Genomic DNA, 16,101 nt, shown 5'->3' on the forward strand with positions numbered 1-16,101 from the left:
GCCGGCGCTCTCCTTTCTCGTCATCACGTCGTCGCGCACGCCGTCCCGTCATCGTATAGGAGCGGCATGCGTAGCGATGTGATGTCGGCGACAGAGAGCGAGGATACCTGGCAGCAGAGACGTTCCGGAGTGACGGGGACACCCCGGGGACGCGGCAACAGAGATGGAGGGCAACATCCAGGGCAGCGGTGACGGGTCCGGAGCGGTGGGGACACGTGAATATTACCTCCTATACCAGTGGTCTTCAACCTGCGGACCTCCAGATGTTGCAAAACTACAACTCCCAGCCGTTGGCTGTCCGCGCATGCCAGGAGTTGTAGTTTTGCAACATCTAGAGGTCCGCAGGCTGAAGGTTCAGAATCTTTTTTTTCTAGATTTTCATGCTTTAAAATTGGGTGCGTTTTATATGCCGGAGCGTCTTCTATGGCGAAAAATACGGTACTTTATATATTGTCTCTAATGTGCCCATGTGCCATTTGTTATCATAATGTCTCCAATAGAAATCTGCTACTCATCAGAAGCAGGCTGGGCACACACACGGCAATACCAGGATCTCCTTACTGTAAGTTTGCCGGTTTTGCTATCTGTCCACCCTGCTTCTGACTAGTAGCCGATTTGTACCAGAAAGAGAACTTGAAGCCAGCTGTGAAGATAAAGTTAAAGTGATCAGGGTCGATAAAATAATAACAGCATGTTGCTATAGCTACTTATACACTTTAAATAGCTGTAGTTCATTTGGCCAACTATCTCTTCCAATCCCGCTATACACATGGCATCTCAGCTCAGCTGAATGTTAACCTTTCCTGAAAGGGGAGGTAAACCACAGTCAGGGTTCTCTTCTTGAAAATAAAAGGATCAGCGGTTAAATTGCAACATGCCTGATCCTTCTTTCCCCTGATATGATTTGTCAGAACAGAGTTGGGGGGTCTCCTTGCACATTAGATGGTTTGCTAGTCCTGATAAAAAATTTAAGGTTTTTGCCTACTTTTTTTTTTTTTTGTATGAGGATCTTAAAATCTGGATCTAACCCATGGTGCCATATTTAGTACATACTTTTACATCCAGGAAAGCTTGCACAGATCATTTACTCTGGAAGTTAAAGGGGTACTAAGGTGGAATCAACTGGTGCCAGAAAGTTAAACAAATTTATAAATTACTTCTATTTAAAAATCTTAACCCTTCCAGTACTTATCAGCTGTTGTATGGCCCACAGGCAGTTCTTTTCTTTTTGAACTTACTTTCTGCCTGACTACAGTGCTCTCTGCTGACACCTCTGTCCATGTCAGGAACTGTCCAGAGCAGAAGAAAATCCTGATAGCAAACCTATCCTGCTCTGGACAGTCCCTGACATGGACAGAGGTGTCAGCAGGGAGCACTGTGGTCAGACTGAAAAGAAATTAAAAAACAAAAGAACTTCCAGTGGAGCATACAGCAGCTGATAAGTACCGGAAGGATTAAGATTTATAAATAGAAGTAATATACAAATTTTTTAACTTTCTGGCACCAGTTGGTTAAAAAAAATATAGTTTTCCCCTTTAAGCCGAGTCTCCAATGAATGAATACACTTGTGCAGATCTTGGTCATCCAGGAAACCAGCAGATTACCCAGGGACATGTCCCATCACTTTTTTGGGGGATGTGATCCTTTTGCTAATGGGGATAGAGGCCTTTCTATAACAAGCGATGTGGTCTACAAGAATAAGAAAACCGCACAGAACTTTCAATAAATAAGTAGTTTATACACCTGCCTCACACACATTAAATAATATATGCATAAAGCGGCCAACCCTTTAAAAGCACCCAAATGAATGTATGTGGGATGAAATTGACAGCTAAGCCCCCAATTGTGTCACAATCCTGTGCTGGGAGATCACTGCATTGGTCGAGATTTATAAACCAAAACTGTCAGGTGATGCCAACAGCTCCGGCTTTAAGGCAAAATGACAAATCTGGGCATATTCATTTGGATTGGAAACCATTATTCACACATATGCATTTCTGTACTATTGTGCAAGTGCTACAGGCTGCAAGTAGAGCTCTAACAACTTGTGTATTATATTATTGTATACTAGTATATATTTTTATATGATTGCTGTCTATTTAACTTTAGCTACTAGAACTCAGACAACCCCTTTAAGACAAGCATGATTCTTTGTAGAAGTAAATTAGCAATATAGAGTAAGTAACTTGGAAATACATAGGGGGAGATTTATCAAAGTCTGTGAAGAGAAACAGTGGAGCAGTTGTCCATAGCAACCAATCAGATTGCGGTTTTCCCATAGCAATCTGATTGGTTGCTATGGGAAACTGCCAAACTGTCCCTCTGCACATGTTTTGATTAACCCCCCCCCCCTAATGTGAGTCATTGGAAAATGTTAGGTAACTTTAAATGATAGATAAACCAAAAATTTTGGAGTATTCCAAAAATCTGTTCCTTCTAAAACACCTGGTTTTCTACTTATTAAAATTTATTGAATTGTTACAGATAAATCTGTGTGAATTATGCCTTAGTTTTCTGGGAATTAAAAAAATGTATATATGGCTGGGGTAGTAGAGGGGTCGAGTAAAAAGAATCCGAACAGCCTATACTCGCCTCTCCCGGTCCTGTCCTCACTGATACTTCCTTTCCTTCTTCCTGATGATGTGTTGTTTCAGCTGGAACTTCCCTACTCAATCAATCTCTGGTTGCAGCTATGTCTGACCTTAGTCAGTAATTGACTGGACAGGACTTTTTGTCAGAAGCCACTTGTACAATAAAATAAATAACACTTTATTGAAATATTCTCTTAAAAAACAGCACTCAGAATATGGACAAGATGAATTCAAAGATAAATTCTGGGCCGCCACAGAGGAATCATTTACAAATTATTACCGCTAAGAGCACTCTTATGCTAAATAGTAACAAACCACATCTGGGTCTACCTGTGTCCCCACTGTTTTTTTAGAGAATGTTTCAGTAAAGTGTTATTTATTTTATCATACAAGTGTATATATATGTGGGGTTCCCCCTGTTATTGTATATATGATCATGATAGACACCATGAATATATGATGAGGATATATAGTAGCAGGTGTCATTTTGGATTCACTGTTTTCCACTTTTTGTCAGAACATGTCATCAGGAAGAAGACAATGAGGACCAGGATAGGTGAGTATGGGTTGCTTTTTATTTTTAACCCATCCCAGTCATATATACATATTTTTTTCCTGGACATCCCCTCTAAACATGTACTTCATGTCCTGTGCTTACTCCATCAGGTAGATTCCACCTATCTGTTCCCTATGCTATCTGATCTCTATAGTATAGTAGTAAAGTAGTAATGTTTTACTTCAGTACAACACAGTAATGGGATTATAGAGATAGCCTGACAGCATTATTGAGATTATGAAGGTATAGAATTCTCAAGATTCAGAGCCAATCAAGTTGGATTTAGTGTGTGGCAAAGGGCATGTACATTTCAATTTTGGGAGATATATTCTGTTATAAACATAAATGTGTTTTAGAAAATAAAATGATAATTCAATAGAACAGGTAGAAAAAGGATTAATAATGTTTCTTTAATGCAAACTTGAACCATGGAATTCGAATCTGATGAATATTTCTGGAGTTCTTCTTGCAGCCATAATGGTTTCTAAGATAATTTGAAGGATATTCACTGTATGCTTCAAAGCTTCTTATACTGGGCCTGGTGCAATAACTATGCATCAGCACCTCAAGTCTACTGCTATGGTTAGAGCTGATCTAACCATGTCTTTCACATTTAACTCAAGACAAAAATGTGAAAAAATATTACTTCTCATCAATCTGACAATTGTACCATTCAATAAATAAATTCATAATATTATTTAGAGTTATCTTTAAAATGTTGTTCACATAAAATATTATGTATAAAGATCATCAATGGTTAAAATTCATTTGATTATTATTTTGGCGTCCTCAAAAGCTTCTCATAACATTAAAATATATAACACCTATATGGACACAAGAAGAATACTTCTATTGTATTGTATTTTGTACTGTTGTGTAATTGGTCTAAGTAAGCACCAAATAACACTTTCAGGAAGTATCCCCTGGCCTGTGGGCCCTCAGCTGTAGCGAAACTACAACTCCCATCAGCTGGCACGTGCTCCATTTATTTCTATGGGCATTATCAGCGCTCCCATAGAAATGAATGGAGCACGTGCTGTCTACTGGTAGACTACACGTGCTCCTCACAGAGAGAGCCAGGGTCCCGGCACGAGGATTGCAGGGGGTCACAGCGGTCGGACCCCCTGCGATCATCTATTTATCCCCTATCCTGTGGATGGGGGATAAGTTTGTTTTTGCCAGAGTTTTCCTTTTGGTTTCAATAGATAAGTTATTAAAACAAATGAAAACATTCTATTTACAAAAAAGATATGCAATGCAGGATATAGCAGGGTATACAGTAGGCTCTTTCATTTGTGATCACTAAATGTTATGAATAGTAAACTAGTCTGTAACAGAACTTATAGAAAACACTTAGAATTATCTTAAAAGTGTACTTTTTCTCTCTTGTTTAACTTATGTATTCTCGTTAAATGGTATTTATCTTTCAAGGCATTAAGTATTCATAAAGACGCACATGATAGCACCAATTTTTCTAAATGTCCAAATATTTTCAGTGTTTCGTTTAAAACTATGATCTGTGTATCTACATTACTTCAGTACACTGGAGGTCATTATTAAGCCATTATAGCGTAGGTTAAAAAAAAGTTGCAATTCCAGTATCATTTAGCACATTAAGAAGTCAGCACCGCAACGTCTTTGTAAGATTCCTGATGTTGTAATACTACAGCAAGTTTATCTCTGGCTCCTACCTAGACATTTTTTTTTATATATAAAAGTGGTCACAGATGTACAATGTTATATGGTCAAAGATAAAAAATACTATTTTTTCTTCATCCAATAAACCTGCTTTCATATCTGCTGAACACCATTGCATAGGGTGATTGTATTCTTTGACATATTCTGTGACCTGTTAGTCAAAGAAGAGATATCTGATGGTGAAGATACCTTTTCTTGGTTTTGCTGGTATTCTTTCCCATAGATCACATTTATGTTTAGTCAACAATACTGTCCCCTCTCAGTCACAGCATTCCACACGACCACATGAACAAGCCTATCAGAAAATGGTGCACCAATCTGAAGTATGTGAGGTAACTGAACAGACTATATGTATCTGTTGTAAGGACCTGTAACCCGTGTTAAGGCGTATGGAGATGTGGTGACTTGTGTGTCTGTGGTCATTGACATTGTCCTTTGTGTGAGCGATTTGATGAAACGTAGATAGGTCGGTTCAGCAGGCTCGTGGGTTGGTTCAACAGGTTCCCGCTTTGACTTTTTATTGTAAGATTTCGGAGCAACGTAATCTGGACCATACCTTTCACAGTCCTCTTCTTTTTCCCTGGCTTTGCCTGCCATCTTTGCTTCCCACAATGCCAAGCCATGCTTTGGCTCATTCATGCTTTTATGTTGATAAAATACTAGTGATATCCTAGTAGGGTGATTCCTATTGGGGTTTTTTAAAGGGGTTGTAGCATGGAGCTCACGCTTTGCACATTCAATGAGGATTGAACCATGACTTGGGGCCACTGCCACTCCTCCTATATCAGGATCTAGAAAGCTTTGCTCACTGTCTGACCACACTTCTTGTGGGTCTTCTTGGACAGGTGCTGAGGCCTGTGGTAGCTTTTCCTGAACATTAGCACCATTAGCTCTACTGAGACCTCCCATAGCAGTTCTGTCATGATTAAGACTTGGAAGCATTTCAGGTATCCCATTCATTATGTTTGAGTGCATGTCACTGTTTTTACCATGAAGGTGCAGAGGGCCAGCTCTGCCTCCCATGGACACATTGCTTTCATGAGCCCGGAAGGAGTGTGGAAGAGGGTAATCACCATTCTTGCTCATAGCATTGTAGTCTGTATTACTAAGGTTGGGGTTTGCCTTTGAGACAGCATCCATCAAGTGATTATCTCCTTGATGCACAGGGTAAGGGTTAAAGGATCCCATGGAGTTAGAGTTTGGTTTGAGATTGCAGCCATTAAAATCCTCAACTTGCGCACTTTGGTTTCCATAATTCATGTATTTATGACCATAGGCCTTACTATTAGCAAACCTCTGCTGGTACAATGACTGAACTGGAGGCATAGTAAGATTAGCCACGGGATCTTGGTTTTTAAACCTGTAAAACATATGTTGTTGAGGTGAAGGATAATGATTGAGATAAGGAGGACAGTTGTCCATTGGGACATTTCCGTTACATGGATATGGGGGACATGGACTACTTTGATTTAAAGATCCTTGGTAAGGGTTCATTGGAGTGGAGGCACAGGAAGCTGCTGAGTTTGGAGGTGCGTGAAAAAGATCCATGTGATTAGAGCTAGCAAAGTTGGAGGAGGAATTCTGATAATGCTCGGCCAAATTAGGAATCCTTGCATAATGGTTATTTGGGTCTGCTGGAGGAAACGAATTCATGAGGTTTGTGTGACCAATGTTAGGAATGGAACCCGGTTGTCCTGAAAGTCGTAAAACGTCTGCAATTAAGAACAGAATTGAATAATGCAATTTTTTGGGGGGGCTAAAATAAGTAGATTTTTATTTATACTATCATACCATTATCATATAGTGTTAATGCAGCCCTGAGTCTTTTTGTTATTATGCAACGAGGGGGTGTTCCCCAGCATAGCAAGAGCTTGGGTAAGTCCAGCCCAAGCCCTCTTTATCAGTCAAATGGGGTAGGAAGATGCAAAAAAGCCAGTGGGTTGTAATAAAGAAGACATGGGCTGGGTTCTTGCCCTGCTGGTAAATATGCCCTGTGCTTTGAGGCTCATTTGCATAACAATAAAAAAAAGGCTTACAACTCTTCCCAGTTATATCCAGTCTGACATTGCTCTCTGCTTACGCCTCTGTCCATTTTAGGAACTGACCATAAAAGAAGAGGTTTGCTATGGGGATATGTTCATGCTCTGGACATTTCCTGACACAGTGAGAGGTGGCAACAGAGAGCATTGGGGTCATACTGGAAAGAATTACATTACTTCCTCTGGAGCATACAGCAGCTAATAAGTAGTGGAAGGATTAAGATTTTTAAATAGAAATATTTTACAAATCTGTATAACTTTCTGCCACCAGTAGATTTAAAAAAAAAAATTTCCTTCAAAGTGCCCCTTTAAGGACATTATATAATCATGCCAAAGAGACAATCACTAGTGTTGTCTGACAATAATTTTCATATATTCCTGGAAAATGTGCTCAGCTTTTTTGTTGTTAATTCTGAAAAAAACTGTACTTAACTGTATGACCTAAAAAGCTAAAACAAAACGGACCCTCGATTTCACTTATGGAAGAGCTTTTTTTTAATGTTTTGTAGGTAAGACAGAGTTCAAGCTTATTTATGGATTGGGTGTTTTCTTACCTGCAAGCTGTTTTTCATGGTTAGCCATTTCAGAATGAGCATTCTTGTAGCGAGAAGATTTCTCTTTTTCACCTTTGTTTGGACCATTTTCTGAGTTTGCTGAGTGTTTTTCTGCTGCTGCTTTCTTGGCTTCCATTTTCTTTTGCCGACAGGTTTTCACAGGCTCTGCCAGCATTCTCACTTGCCTACGGAAAGAACTCAGAACCTGGATAGCACCTGTTCTTTTCTTCTCTTCCTGTGCCTCTTTGCTGCCAAATTCATCCACATTGGCAACTTTATAAAGAGGTAAAACGTGCAGCTGCTCATCCTGGGGAATTTTCCCAGTTTCACGATTGTCTTCTCTGGTTAAAGTGCAAACCTGAAGGACAGTGGGAACACAAATTACTGAACCTGGTGGGTTAAAAATGATTTACAGAATGATGCTACTTTTATTGGGGGAGATTGGTTATCGCATTTAGAGCTTTTTTTTTTTGCTTATATCGGGGCATCAAATGTTGCACGTGTGCCTAAGGACTTTTTTTCCAAGTTTTGTGGGAATGGCAAAAGCACCAAACAACCTTACCTAAACAACTTTCAGTTTTCAGTTTGCAGTGGTCACGAATTTGTTAAGTGTGAAGGTCACACAAAGGATTAGAAAAAAGAAATAATAAACCCCTTCAAAAAGTTGCACACCTAAGCCAGGTCAGACCTGGCTTTGGAGAGCATTTTAAAAAGTCTCACAAAAAGTCCCAACTGCGACTTTTTTTATGCATAAGAAGAGAAGATAAGGAATCATACAAAGTGGTGTTCTGAAGTGATGTATTGTTTTTTTTTTTTGCTTATGTGCGCCAAGTTTATTGACCCCCTTTTAGATAGTATGATAAATATGTCACACATAAGCAAAACCAAAGCAATAAAAAAAAGACTTCAATACTTATATTCCAAAAATAACAATGATAATCCTCCCTCTATAATTTAGACATTTGTAAGACGAAAGCCCCGGCAATAGGCTATATATAGGTGATCCATATAGAAAAGACCCCCTCCCATCACACAGTCCCAAATTGCCCCCAATTACTTTTGCCATTTTTTGACACTCAATTCCAAAATGTTTGGTTGAATCAATGCCCACTACTTTGTTGGCTAGCAATACTGGCCTTCTGGAAAAGAAAATTCAATACAAGTTTTCACTACCCAGTAGAACAGGGCAAAATTATGCAAGACACCTGATTATGCAAGACACCTGAGAATTTTTGAAGAATTCTTGAATAATCAGCTTACAGACACATCGGCCATGATTTATCAAAATGTGTGAGAAAAAAATAGAGAGATTTTCCCATAACACCCAATCACAACTCAGCTTTCCTCTCTTAACCCCTTAAGGACTCAGCGTTTTTCAGTTTTTGCACTTTCGTTTTTTCCTCCTTACCTTTTAAAAATCATAACCCTTTAAATTTTCCACCTACAAATCCATATGATGGCTTATTTTTTGCGCCACCAATTCTATTTTGTAATGACATCAGTCATTTTACCCAAAAATCTACGGCAAAACAAAAAAAATCATTGTGCGACAAAATGGAAAAAAAAAAACGCCATTTTGTAACTTTTGGGGGCTTCCGTTTCTACGCACTACATTTTTTGGTATAAATGACACCTTCTCTTTATTCTGTAGGTCCATATGATAAACATGATACCCTACTTATATAGGTTTGATTTTGTCTTACTTCTGTAAAAAATCATAACTACATGCACAAAAAATTAATACGTTAAAAAATGTCTTCTTCTGACCTCTATAACTTTTTTATTTTTCCACATATGGGGATGTATGGGGCTAATTTTTTTGCGCCATGATCTGAAGTTTTATTGGTACCATAAAACTTTCTGATCGCTTTTTATTCATTTTTTTATGGTATAAAAAGTGACAAAAAATACTCTAGTTTGGACTTTGGAATTTATTTATGTGTACACCATTGACTGTGCTGTTTAATTGACGATATCTTTTTATAGTTTGGACATTTACACACGTGGCGATACCACATATGTTTATATTTATTTTTATTAAATAATTTTTTTTTTAAATGGGAAAAGAGGGGTGATTCAGACTTTTATTAGGGAAGGGGTTAAATCACATTTATTAACACTTTATTTTCACTTTTTTCTTGCAATGTTATAGCCCCCATTGGGGGACTATAACATTGCACACACTTATTACCTTCACTGATCACTGTCATGCAATAGCATGTCATTGATTAGTGTTATCGTCGCTCGACTGCTCCTGCCTGGATCTCAGGCACGGAGCAGTCATTTGGAGATCGGAAAGCGAGGAGGCAGGCAGGGATCCTCCTCACGTCCGTTGATGGCCGCCGGGACCGAATCGTTATATTGCGGGAGCCGGCGTAGGACGTAAATATGCGTCCTGCGTCGTTAAGGTGTTAACAAGCTCTGGTAAAGTGAAAGCTGAGCTGCAATTGATTGTTAAAGAAAAATATCTCCAGTTTTCTCTTTTGATAAATTAGGGCTATTATTGTATTGGGTTTCCCAAGGACCCGTTCAAACTATCTATTTTTCTGAACTGAATTCTGTTCCGCAGTTCCGCTGTAATAGATACGGTGCAACAGCCAACCATTGTTTTTATTAAGAATCTGTTGCACTATTTACATTACAGAATTTCCATAGCAAAGATTCCAGATCCCTTAGTCCTCTGAAAGAATGAACATGCATTGCTGTGTATGGAGATGGCACATTTCCGGTCCTAGCGCTAGTGTCACGTAGGGCAGGGAAAGAGTGCAGCCCTGAACACCCTCTGTCCCTGCCTACTTGCGTACCTGTCCTAGGCAGTGGGTCCACAAGCACAGTGGTGGTCCCTTCCTAAATAAGTGATGGACGTTACAGTCAAAACAAGGAACTACAAAAACTTGCAAAAGGGCGGGAACAGCTGGAGGCACACAAACCAACAGAGATAAAACTAAACAAACACACAATAAAGTAGGGGTCAAAACTAGCTGAGTTGGTAACAGGATATGTCGAGGTACAAATACGCTAATACAGAAGAGAAGTCAGAAAGCCAAGCCAAGATCAATATCAGGAAACAGAGAAATAATGCTAGTTACTCTGAGAAAAGCTCTTTCACAGGCAACTCATGAATAGGAAAGGCTTCCTTATATATCACTGTGTAGTCAGCAGGACGATTCTTATAGGCTAAAAACTGAACCACACCCAAAAGCAACCAAGATAAACAAAACTCTCAAGGGAGTTTAACCCTTCGGGTCAAACACGGACGGGTCATTGCAGCCAGCTTGTTCTGCTGGCATGACTACAGATAGAATCTCCTCCCAGAATATCTTTGGGGTGGAGATTCTGTAGTGTGAATGAGCCTAACGTGTATAGGACTGGAGGCTTGTCCATACGGCTATGTAACAAATAACCGGTAATTATTGATTCACTTTTTGTCCTATTAAATTGGTATAGACATTAAAATGCAACTTACCAGTGTGCTGCCATTTTGCATATTGTGCAGATCTCTGTGGGAATGAGCGCAAAAGTCCAAGCAAGCGGTAACTCCTGAGAAAGGGCGACCTTCCTTCTTGCCAAGTCGGCAGTCTGGAGCTCTGTGCTCATGCTCAACCTACAAGGCAATGAGCGAGAAGTTACAGGCTATGCCCTATTGAACCAGAGAACAATTTGTATTGTTAGTTAGTTGTTTCCAAATTGGTGTTATTATTTAAAGCGTACCTGTACTTTCAAAAGAATTATTATGACCTTCATGGTTTTCTTATGTTTACCCTTCAGTGTGGTGACAAGATGCTTTTTGTGCTCTCATTACAGTTATTGAGCTCCTGAAAGTCCCCTCCATGGTACACAGTTATTCTTTCCCTGTCAGGGGGCAGAACCAGAGTTTTGCTGTTTGCCAGCAGTACTTAAACAGGGGCTTCCTTTCCCTTACTTCTCTGGCCAATGACAGGAGAACACCTACTTCTCTTAGCGAAACCATGCCTGAAAAAAGTGCACTGGACTAAACAGACTGGCACTGTTTTGGGAATGAGTTACAGTATAGTACTATAGATGACATATGGGTGCTGAAAAGAAGGTTATTAATGCATTGGTTTTGCAGTGTGATAAGTGGACTAAAAAAAATAACAGAAGTAAGATCACATCAAGAAAGAGGTTACTTGACAAAGTCAGCCTTGGTCTTCGCAGTCAACCTCTGATAATAAGGATGACTAAAGGAAGGGGAGTAACATTCAGGAGGCAGCAATATTTACATATTTGAAACACAAGTATTTACAAAAGGGACTGCTGCCCACATTTTTATGGGTAGTTAAAATAAGAGAAAAACCTTAATTTACAGGAGGAGGCAGACACCCTCAGTTTGAAAGGCTCTCCCACACTTCCTGTGTTTTATCTTGTTCTCTCTTCTGCTAAAGAGAAAATCCCCCTAGCAACAGGCAGATGATTTACAGAAATGTTAGAAATCACATAGGCTATCACATGATGGGGAGTTGTTTGAATCTAGTAACCATTGTTTTTAACCCCTTCAGGACGGAGCCCATTTTGGCCTTAAGGACCGGAGCGTTTTTTGCACATCTGACCACTGTCACTTTAAACATTAATAACTCTGGAATGCTTTTAGTTATCATTCTGATTCCGAGATTGTTTTTTCGTGACATATTCTACTTTAACATAGTGGTAAATTTTTGTCGATACTTGCATCCTTTCTTGGTGAAAAATCCGTAAATTTGATGAAAAATTTGAAAATTTTGCATTTTTCTAAATTTGAAGCTCTCTGCTTGTAAGGAGAATGGATATTACGAATATATTTTTTTTTGGTTCACATATACAATATGTCTACTTTATGTTTGCATCATAAAATTGACGTGTTTTTACTTTTGGAAGACACCAGAGGGCTTCAACGGTCAGCAGCAATTTTCCGATTTTTCACAAAATTTTCAAACTCAGTATTTTTCAGGGACCAGTTCAGGTTTGAAGTGGATTTGAAGGGTCTACATATTGGAAATACCCCATAAATTACCCCATTATAAAAACTACACCCCCCAAAGTATTCAAAATGACATTCAGTCAGCGTTTTAACCCTTTAGGTGTTTCACACGAATAGCAGCAAAGTGAAGGAGAAAATTCACAATCTTCATTTTTTGCACTCACATGTTTTTGTAGACCCAATTTTTGAATTTTTACAAGGGGTAAAAGGACAAAATTTTTACTTGTATTTGTAGCCCAATTTCTCTCGAGTAAGGACATACCTCATATGTCTATGTAAAGTGTTCGGCGGGCGCAGTAGAGGGCTCAGAAGGGAAGGAGCGACAAGGGGATTTTGGAGAGTACGTTTTTCTGAAATGGTTTTTGGGGGGCATGTTACCTTTAGGAAGCCCTTATGGTGCCAGAACAGCAAAAAAAAAACACATGGCATACCATTTTGGAAACTAGACCCCTCGGGGAATGTAACATGGGATAAAGTGAACCTTAATACAGCACAGGTGTTTCACGACTTTTGCAAATGTAAAAAAATAAAAATAAATTTTACCTAAAATGCTTGTTTTCCCCCCAAAATTTTATTTTTAAAAAGGGTAATAGCAGAAAATACCCCTAAAAATCTGAAGCCCAATTTCTCCCGATTCAGAAAACACCCCATATTGGGGTGAAAAGTGCTATGCTGGCGCACTACAGGTCTCGGAAGAGAAGGAGTCACATTTGGCTTTTTGAACGCAAATTTTTCTCTGGGGGCATGCCGCATTTAGGAAGCCCCTATGGTGCCAGGACAGCAAAAAAAAAAAAACACATGGCATGCCATTTTGGAAACTAGACCCCTTGGGGAATGTAACAAGGGGTTAAGTGAACCTTTATACCCCACAGGTGTTTCACGACTTTTGCATATGTAAAAAAAAATTTTTTTTTTACCTAAAATGCTTGTTTTCCCAAAAATTTGACATTTTTAAAAAGGGTAAAAGCAGAAAATACCCCCAAAATTTTTAACACAATTTCTCCCGAGTACGGCGATACCCCATATGTGACCCTTAACTGTTGCCTTGAAATACGACAGGGCTCCAAAGTGAGAGCGCCATGCGCATTTGAGGCCTAAATTAGGGATTGCATAGGGGTGGACATAGGGGTATTCTACGCCAGTGATTCCCAAACAGGGTGCCTCCAGCTGTTGCAAAACTCTCAGCATGCCTGGACAGTCTGACTGTCCGACAATACTGGGAGTTGTTTTGCAACAGCTGGAGGCTCCGTTCTGGAAACAGTGGCGTACCAGATGTTTTTCATTTTTATTGGGGAGGGGGGCTGTGTAGGGGTATGTGTATACGTAGTGTTTTTTACTTTTTATTTTATTTTTTGTGGTAGTGTAGTGTAGTGTTTTTAGGGTACAGTCGCACGGGCGGGGGTTCACAGTAGTTTCTCGCTGCCAATTTGAGCTGCAGCAGAACGTTTGCGGCAGCTCAAATTTGCAGCCAGATACTTACTGTAATCCTCCGCCCATGTGAGTGTACCCTGTACGTTCACATTGGGGGGGACATCCAGCTGTTGCATAACTACAACTCCCAGCATGCCCGTTGGCTGTCGGTGACTGCTGAGAGTTGCAGTTTTGCAACAACTGTAGGCACACTGGTTATGTATCACTGAGTTTGTGACCTAACTCAGTGTTTCACAACCAGTGTGCCTCCAGCTGTTGCAAAACTACAACTCCCAGCATGTACGGTGCATGGTGTACGGTGACTGCTGAGAGTTGTAGTTTGCAACAGCTGGAGGCACACCGGTCGTGAAACACTGAGTTAGGTAAAAAAAAAAACTCTGAGTTTCACAACCAGTGTGCCTTCAGCTGTTGCAAAACTACAACTCTCAGCAGTCACTGACAGCCAACGGGCATGCTGGGAGTTGTAGTTATGCAACCAGCAGATGCACCACTACAACTCCCAGCACGCACTTTAGCTGTTTGTGCAAGCTGGGAGTTGTAGTTATACAACAGCTGAAGGTACACTTTTCCATAGAAAGAATGTGCCTCCAGCTGTTGCAAAACCATAAGTCCCAGCATGCCCATAAGAGAATGCTGGGAGTTGTGGTGGTCTGCCTCCTCCTGTTGCATAACTACAGCTCCCAGCATGCCCTTTTTGCATACTGGGAGCTGTTGCTAAGCAACAGCAGGAGGCTGTCACTCACCTCCAACGTTCCAGACGCTGCAGGTCAGTCCCGCCGCCGCAGCTGCTCCTGGGGCCCCGATCCCAACAGGGGCGCCGGGGATCGGAGTCCCCAGCACCCGGGGTGCACGTCCCGCACCCGCTCACGTCCTCCGGAAGAGGGGCGGAGCGGGTGCGGGAGTGACACCCGCAGCAGGCGCCCTGATTGGTCGGCCGGTAATCCGGCCGACGAATCAGGGCGATCGTGAGGTGGCACCAGTGCCACCTCACCCCTGCAGGCTCTGGCTGTTCGGGGCCGTCAGAGACGGCCCCGAACAGCCAGTAATTCCGGGTCATCGGGTCACTGGAGACCCGATTGACCCGGAATCGCCGCAGATCGCTGGACTGAATTGTCCAGCGATCTGCGGCGATCGCCGACATGGGGGGGCATAATGACCCCCCTGGGCGATATGCCGGGATGCCTGCTGAACGATTTCAGCAGGCATCCGGCTCCGGTCCCCAACCGGCTAGCGGTGGGGGCCGGAATTCCCACGGGCGTATGGATACGCCCTCGGTCCTTAAGGACTCGGGATGCAGGGCGTATCCATACGCCCTATGTCCTGAAGAGGTTAAATTAATGAAACATGTAACTCTAATATAAGGAGAAAGTTATAGTTAATATTTAAATAGCTAACTCATCCCTAATAAAATATGTCATACCTGGTTATTATAGGCATCTGGTGCAAGCTTCTTGTATATTGGTGCCATCATTGTTGACAAGTACTGTAGACTGTCTTCCAACTTTTCTTCCTATATTAGATGACATAAAATAATAATGTTATACTTTCTTAATACTTTTAAAGTTATATTTCTAAGATATGATTTTGCACATAAAAAAATGATAATTTAAAATGTAATCATATATTCCATAGATTCACAACTTAAAATTAGCACTTCAAGGGAATGTGAAATTGCCTACTATGTCAAAGGGCTTCACTACTTTTATGTAATACTAGTTCATATCCCGTCCTCATAGATTGGTGTCATATCCCAACCCCATATCCCGTCCTCATATCCCAACCTCCTATCCCAACCTCCTATCCCGACCTCTTATCCCAACCTCCTATCCCGTCCTCCTATCCCGACCTCCTATCCTGTTCTCCTATCCCATCCCCCTATCCTGTCCTCCTATCCCGACCTCCTATCCCGTCCTCCTATCTCGACCTCCTAGCCCGTCCTCCAATCCCGTCCTCCTATCTCGACCTCCTATCCCATCCTGCTATCTCGACCTCCTATCCCTTCCTCATATCCCGCCCTTCTATCACGACCTCCTATCTCTACCTCCTATCCCGTCCTCCTATCTCGACCTCCTATCCCGACCTCCTATCCCGACCTCCTATACCGTCCTCCTATCTCAACCTCCTATCCCATCCACCTATCCCGTCCTCCTATCCCGTCCTCCTATCCCCACCTCCTATCCCGACCTCCTATCTCAACCTCCTATCCCGACCTCCTATCCCATCCTCATATCTCGACCTCCTATCTCGACCTCCTATC

At 41.1% G+C, this 16,101-nt stretch overlaps 1 protein-coding gene across 4 annotated transcripts in view; it reads right to left on the bottom strand.

The window, feature by feature from the left end:
- Positions 1-1,453: 1,453 nt before the first annotated feature.
- TET2 (tet methylcytosine dioxygenase 2) overlaps positions 1,454-16,101 on the bottom strand; it is a 144,203-nt gene continuing 129,555 nt past the window's right edge. For 3 of the 4 annotated variants that reach the window (XM_056566174.1, XM_056566192.1, XM_056566200.1), the window contains 4 exons: positions 15,265-15,354; positions 10,905-11,042; positions 7,439-7,796; positions 1,454-6,557 (listed from right to left, as the gene is read on the bottom strand). In XM_056566174.1, coding sequence (XP_056422149.1) covers positions 5,191-6,557; positions 7,439-7,796; positions 10,905-11,042; positions 15,265-15,354 — 1,953 coding nt within the window. In that variant the 3' untranslated portion in view covers positions 1,454-5,190. The remainder of the gene's footprint in view (positions 6,558-7,438; positions 7,797-10,904; positions 11,043-15,264; positions 15,355-16,101) is intronic. The other variant, XM_056566182.1, reaches the window with a different exon arrangement.

This window comes from Hyla sarda, chromosome 1 (genome assembly GCF_029499605.1).
Source record: "Hyla sarda isolate aHylSar1 chromosome 1, aHylSar1.hap1, whole genome shotgun sequence".
In the NCBI taxonomy this organism is placed as follows: Eukaryota; Metazoa; Chordata; class Amphibia; order Anura; family Hylidae; genus Hyla; species Hyla sarda.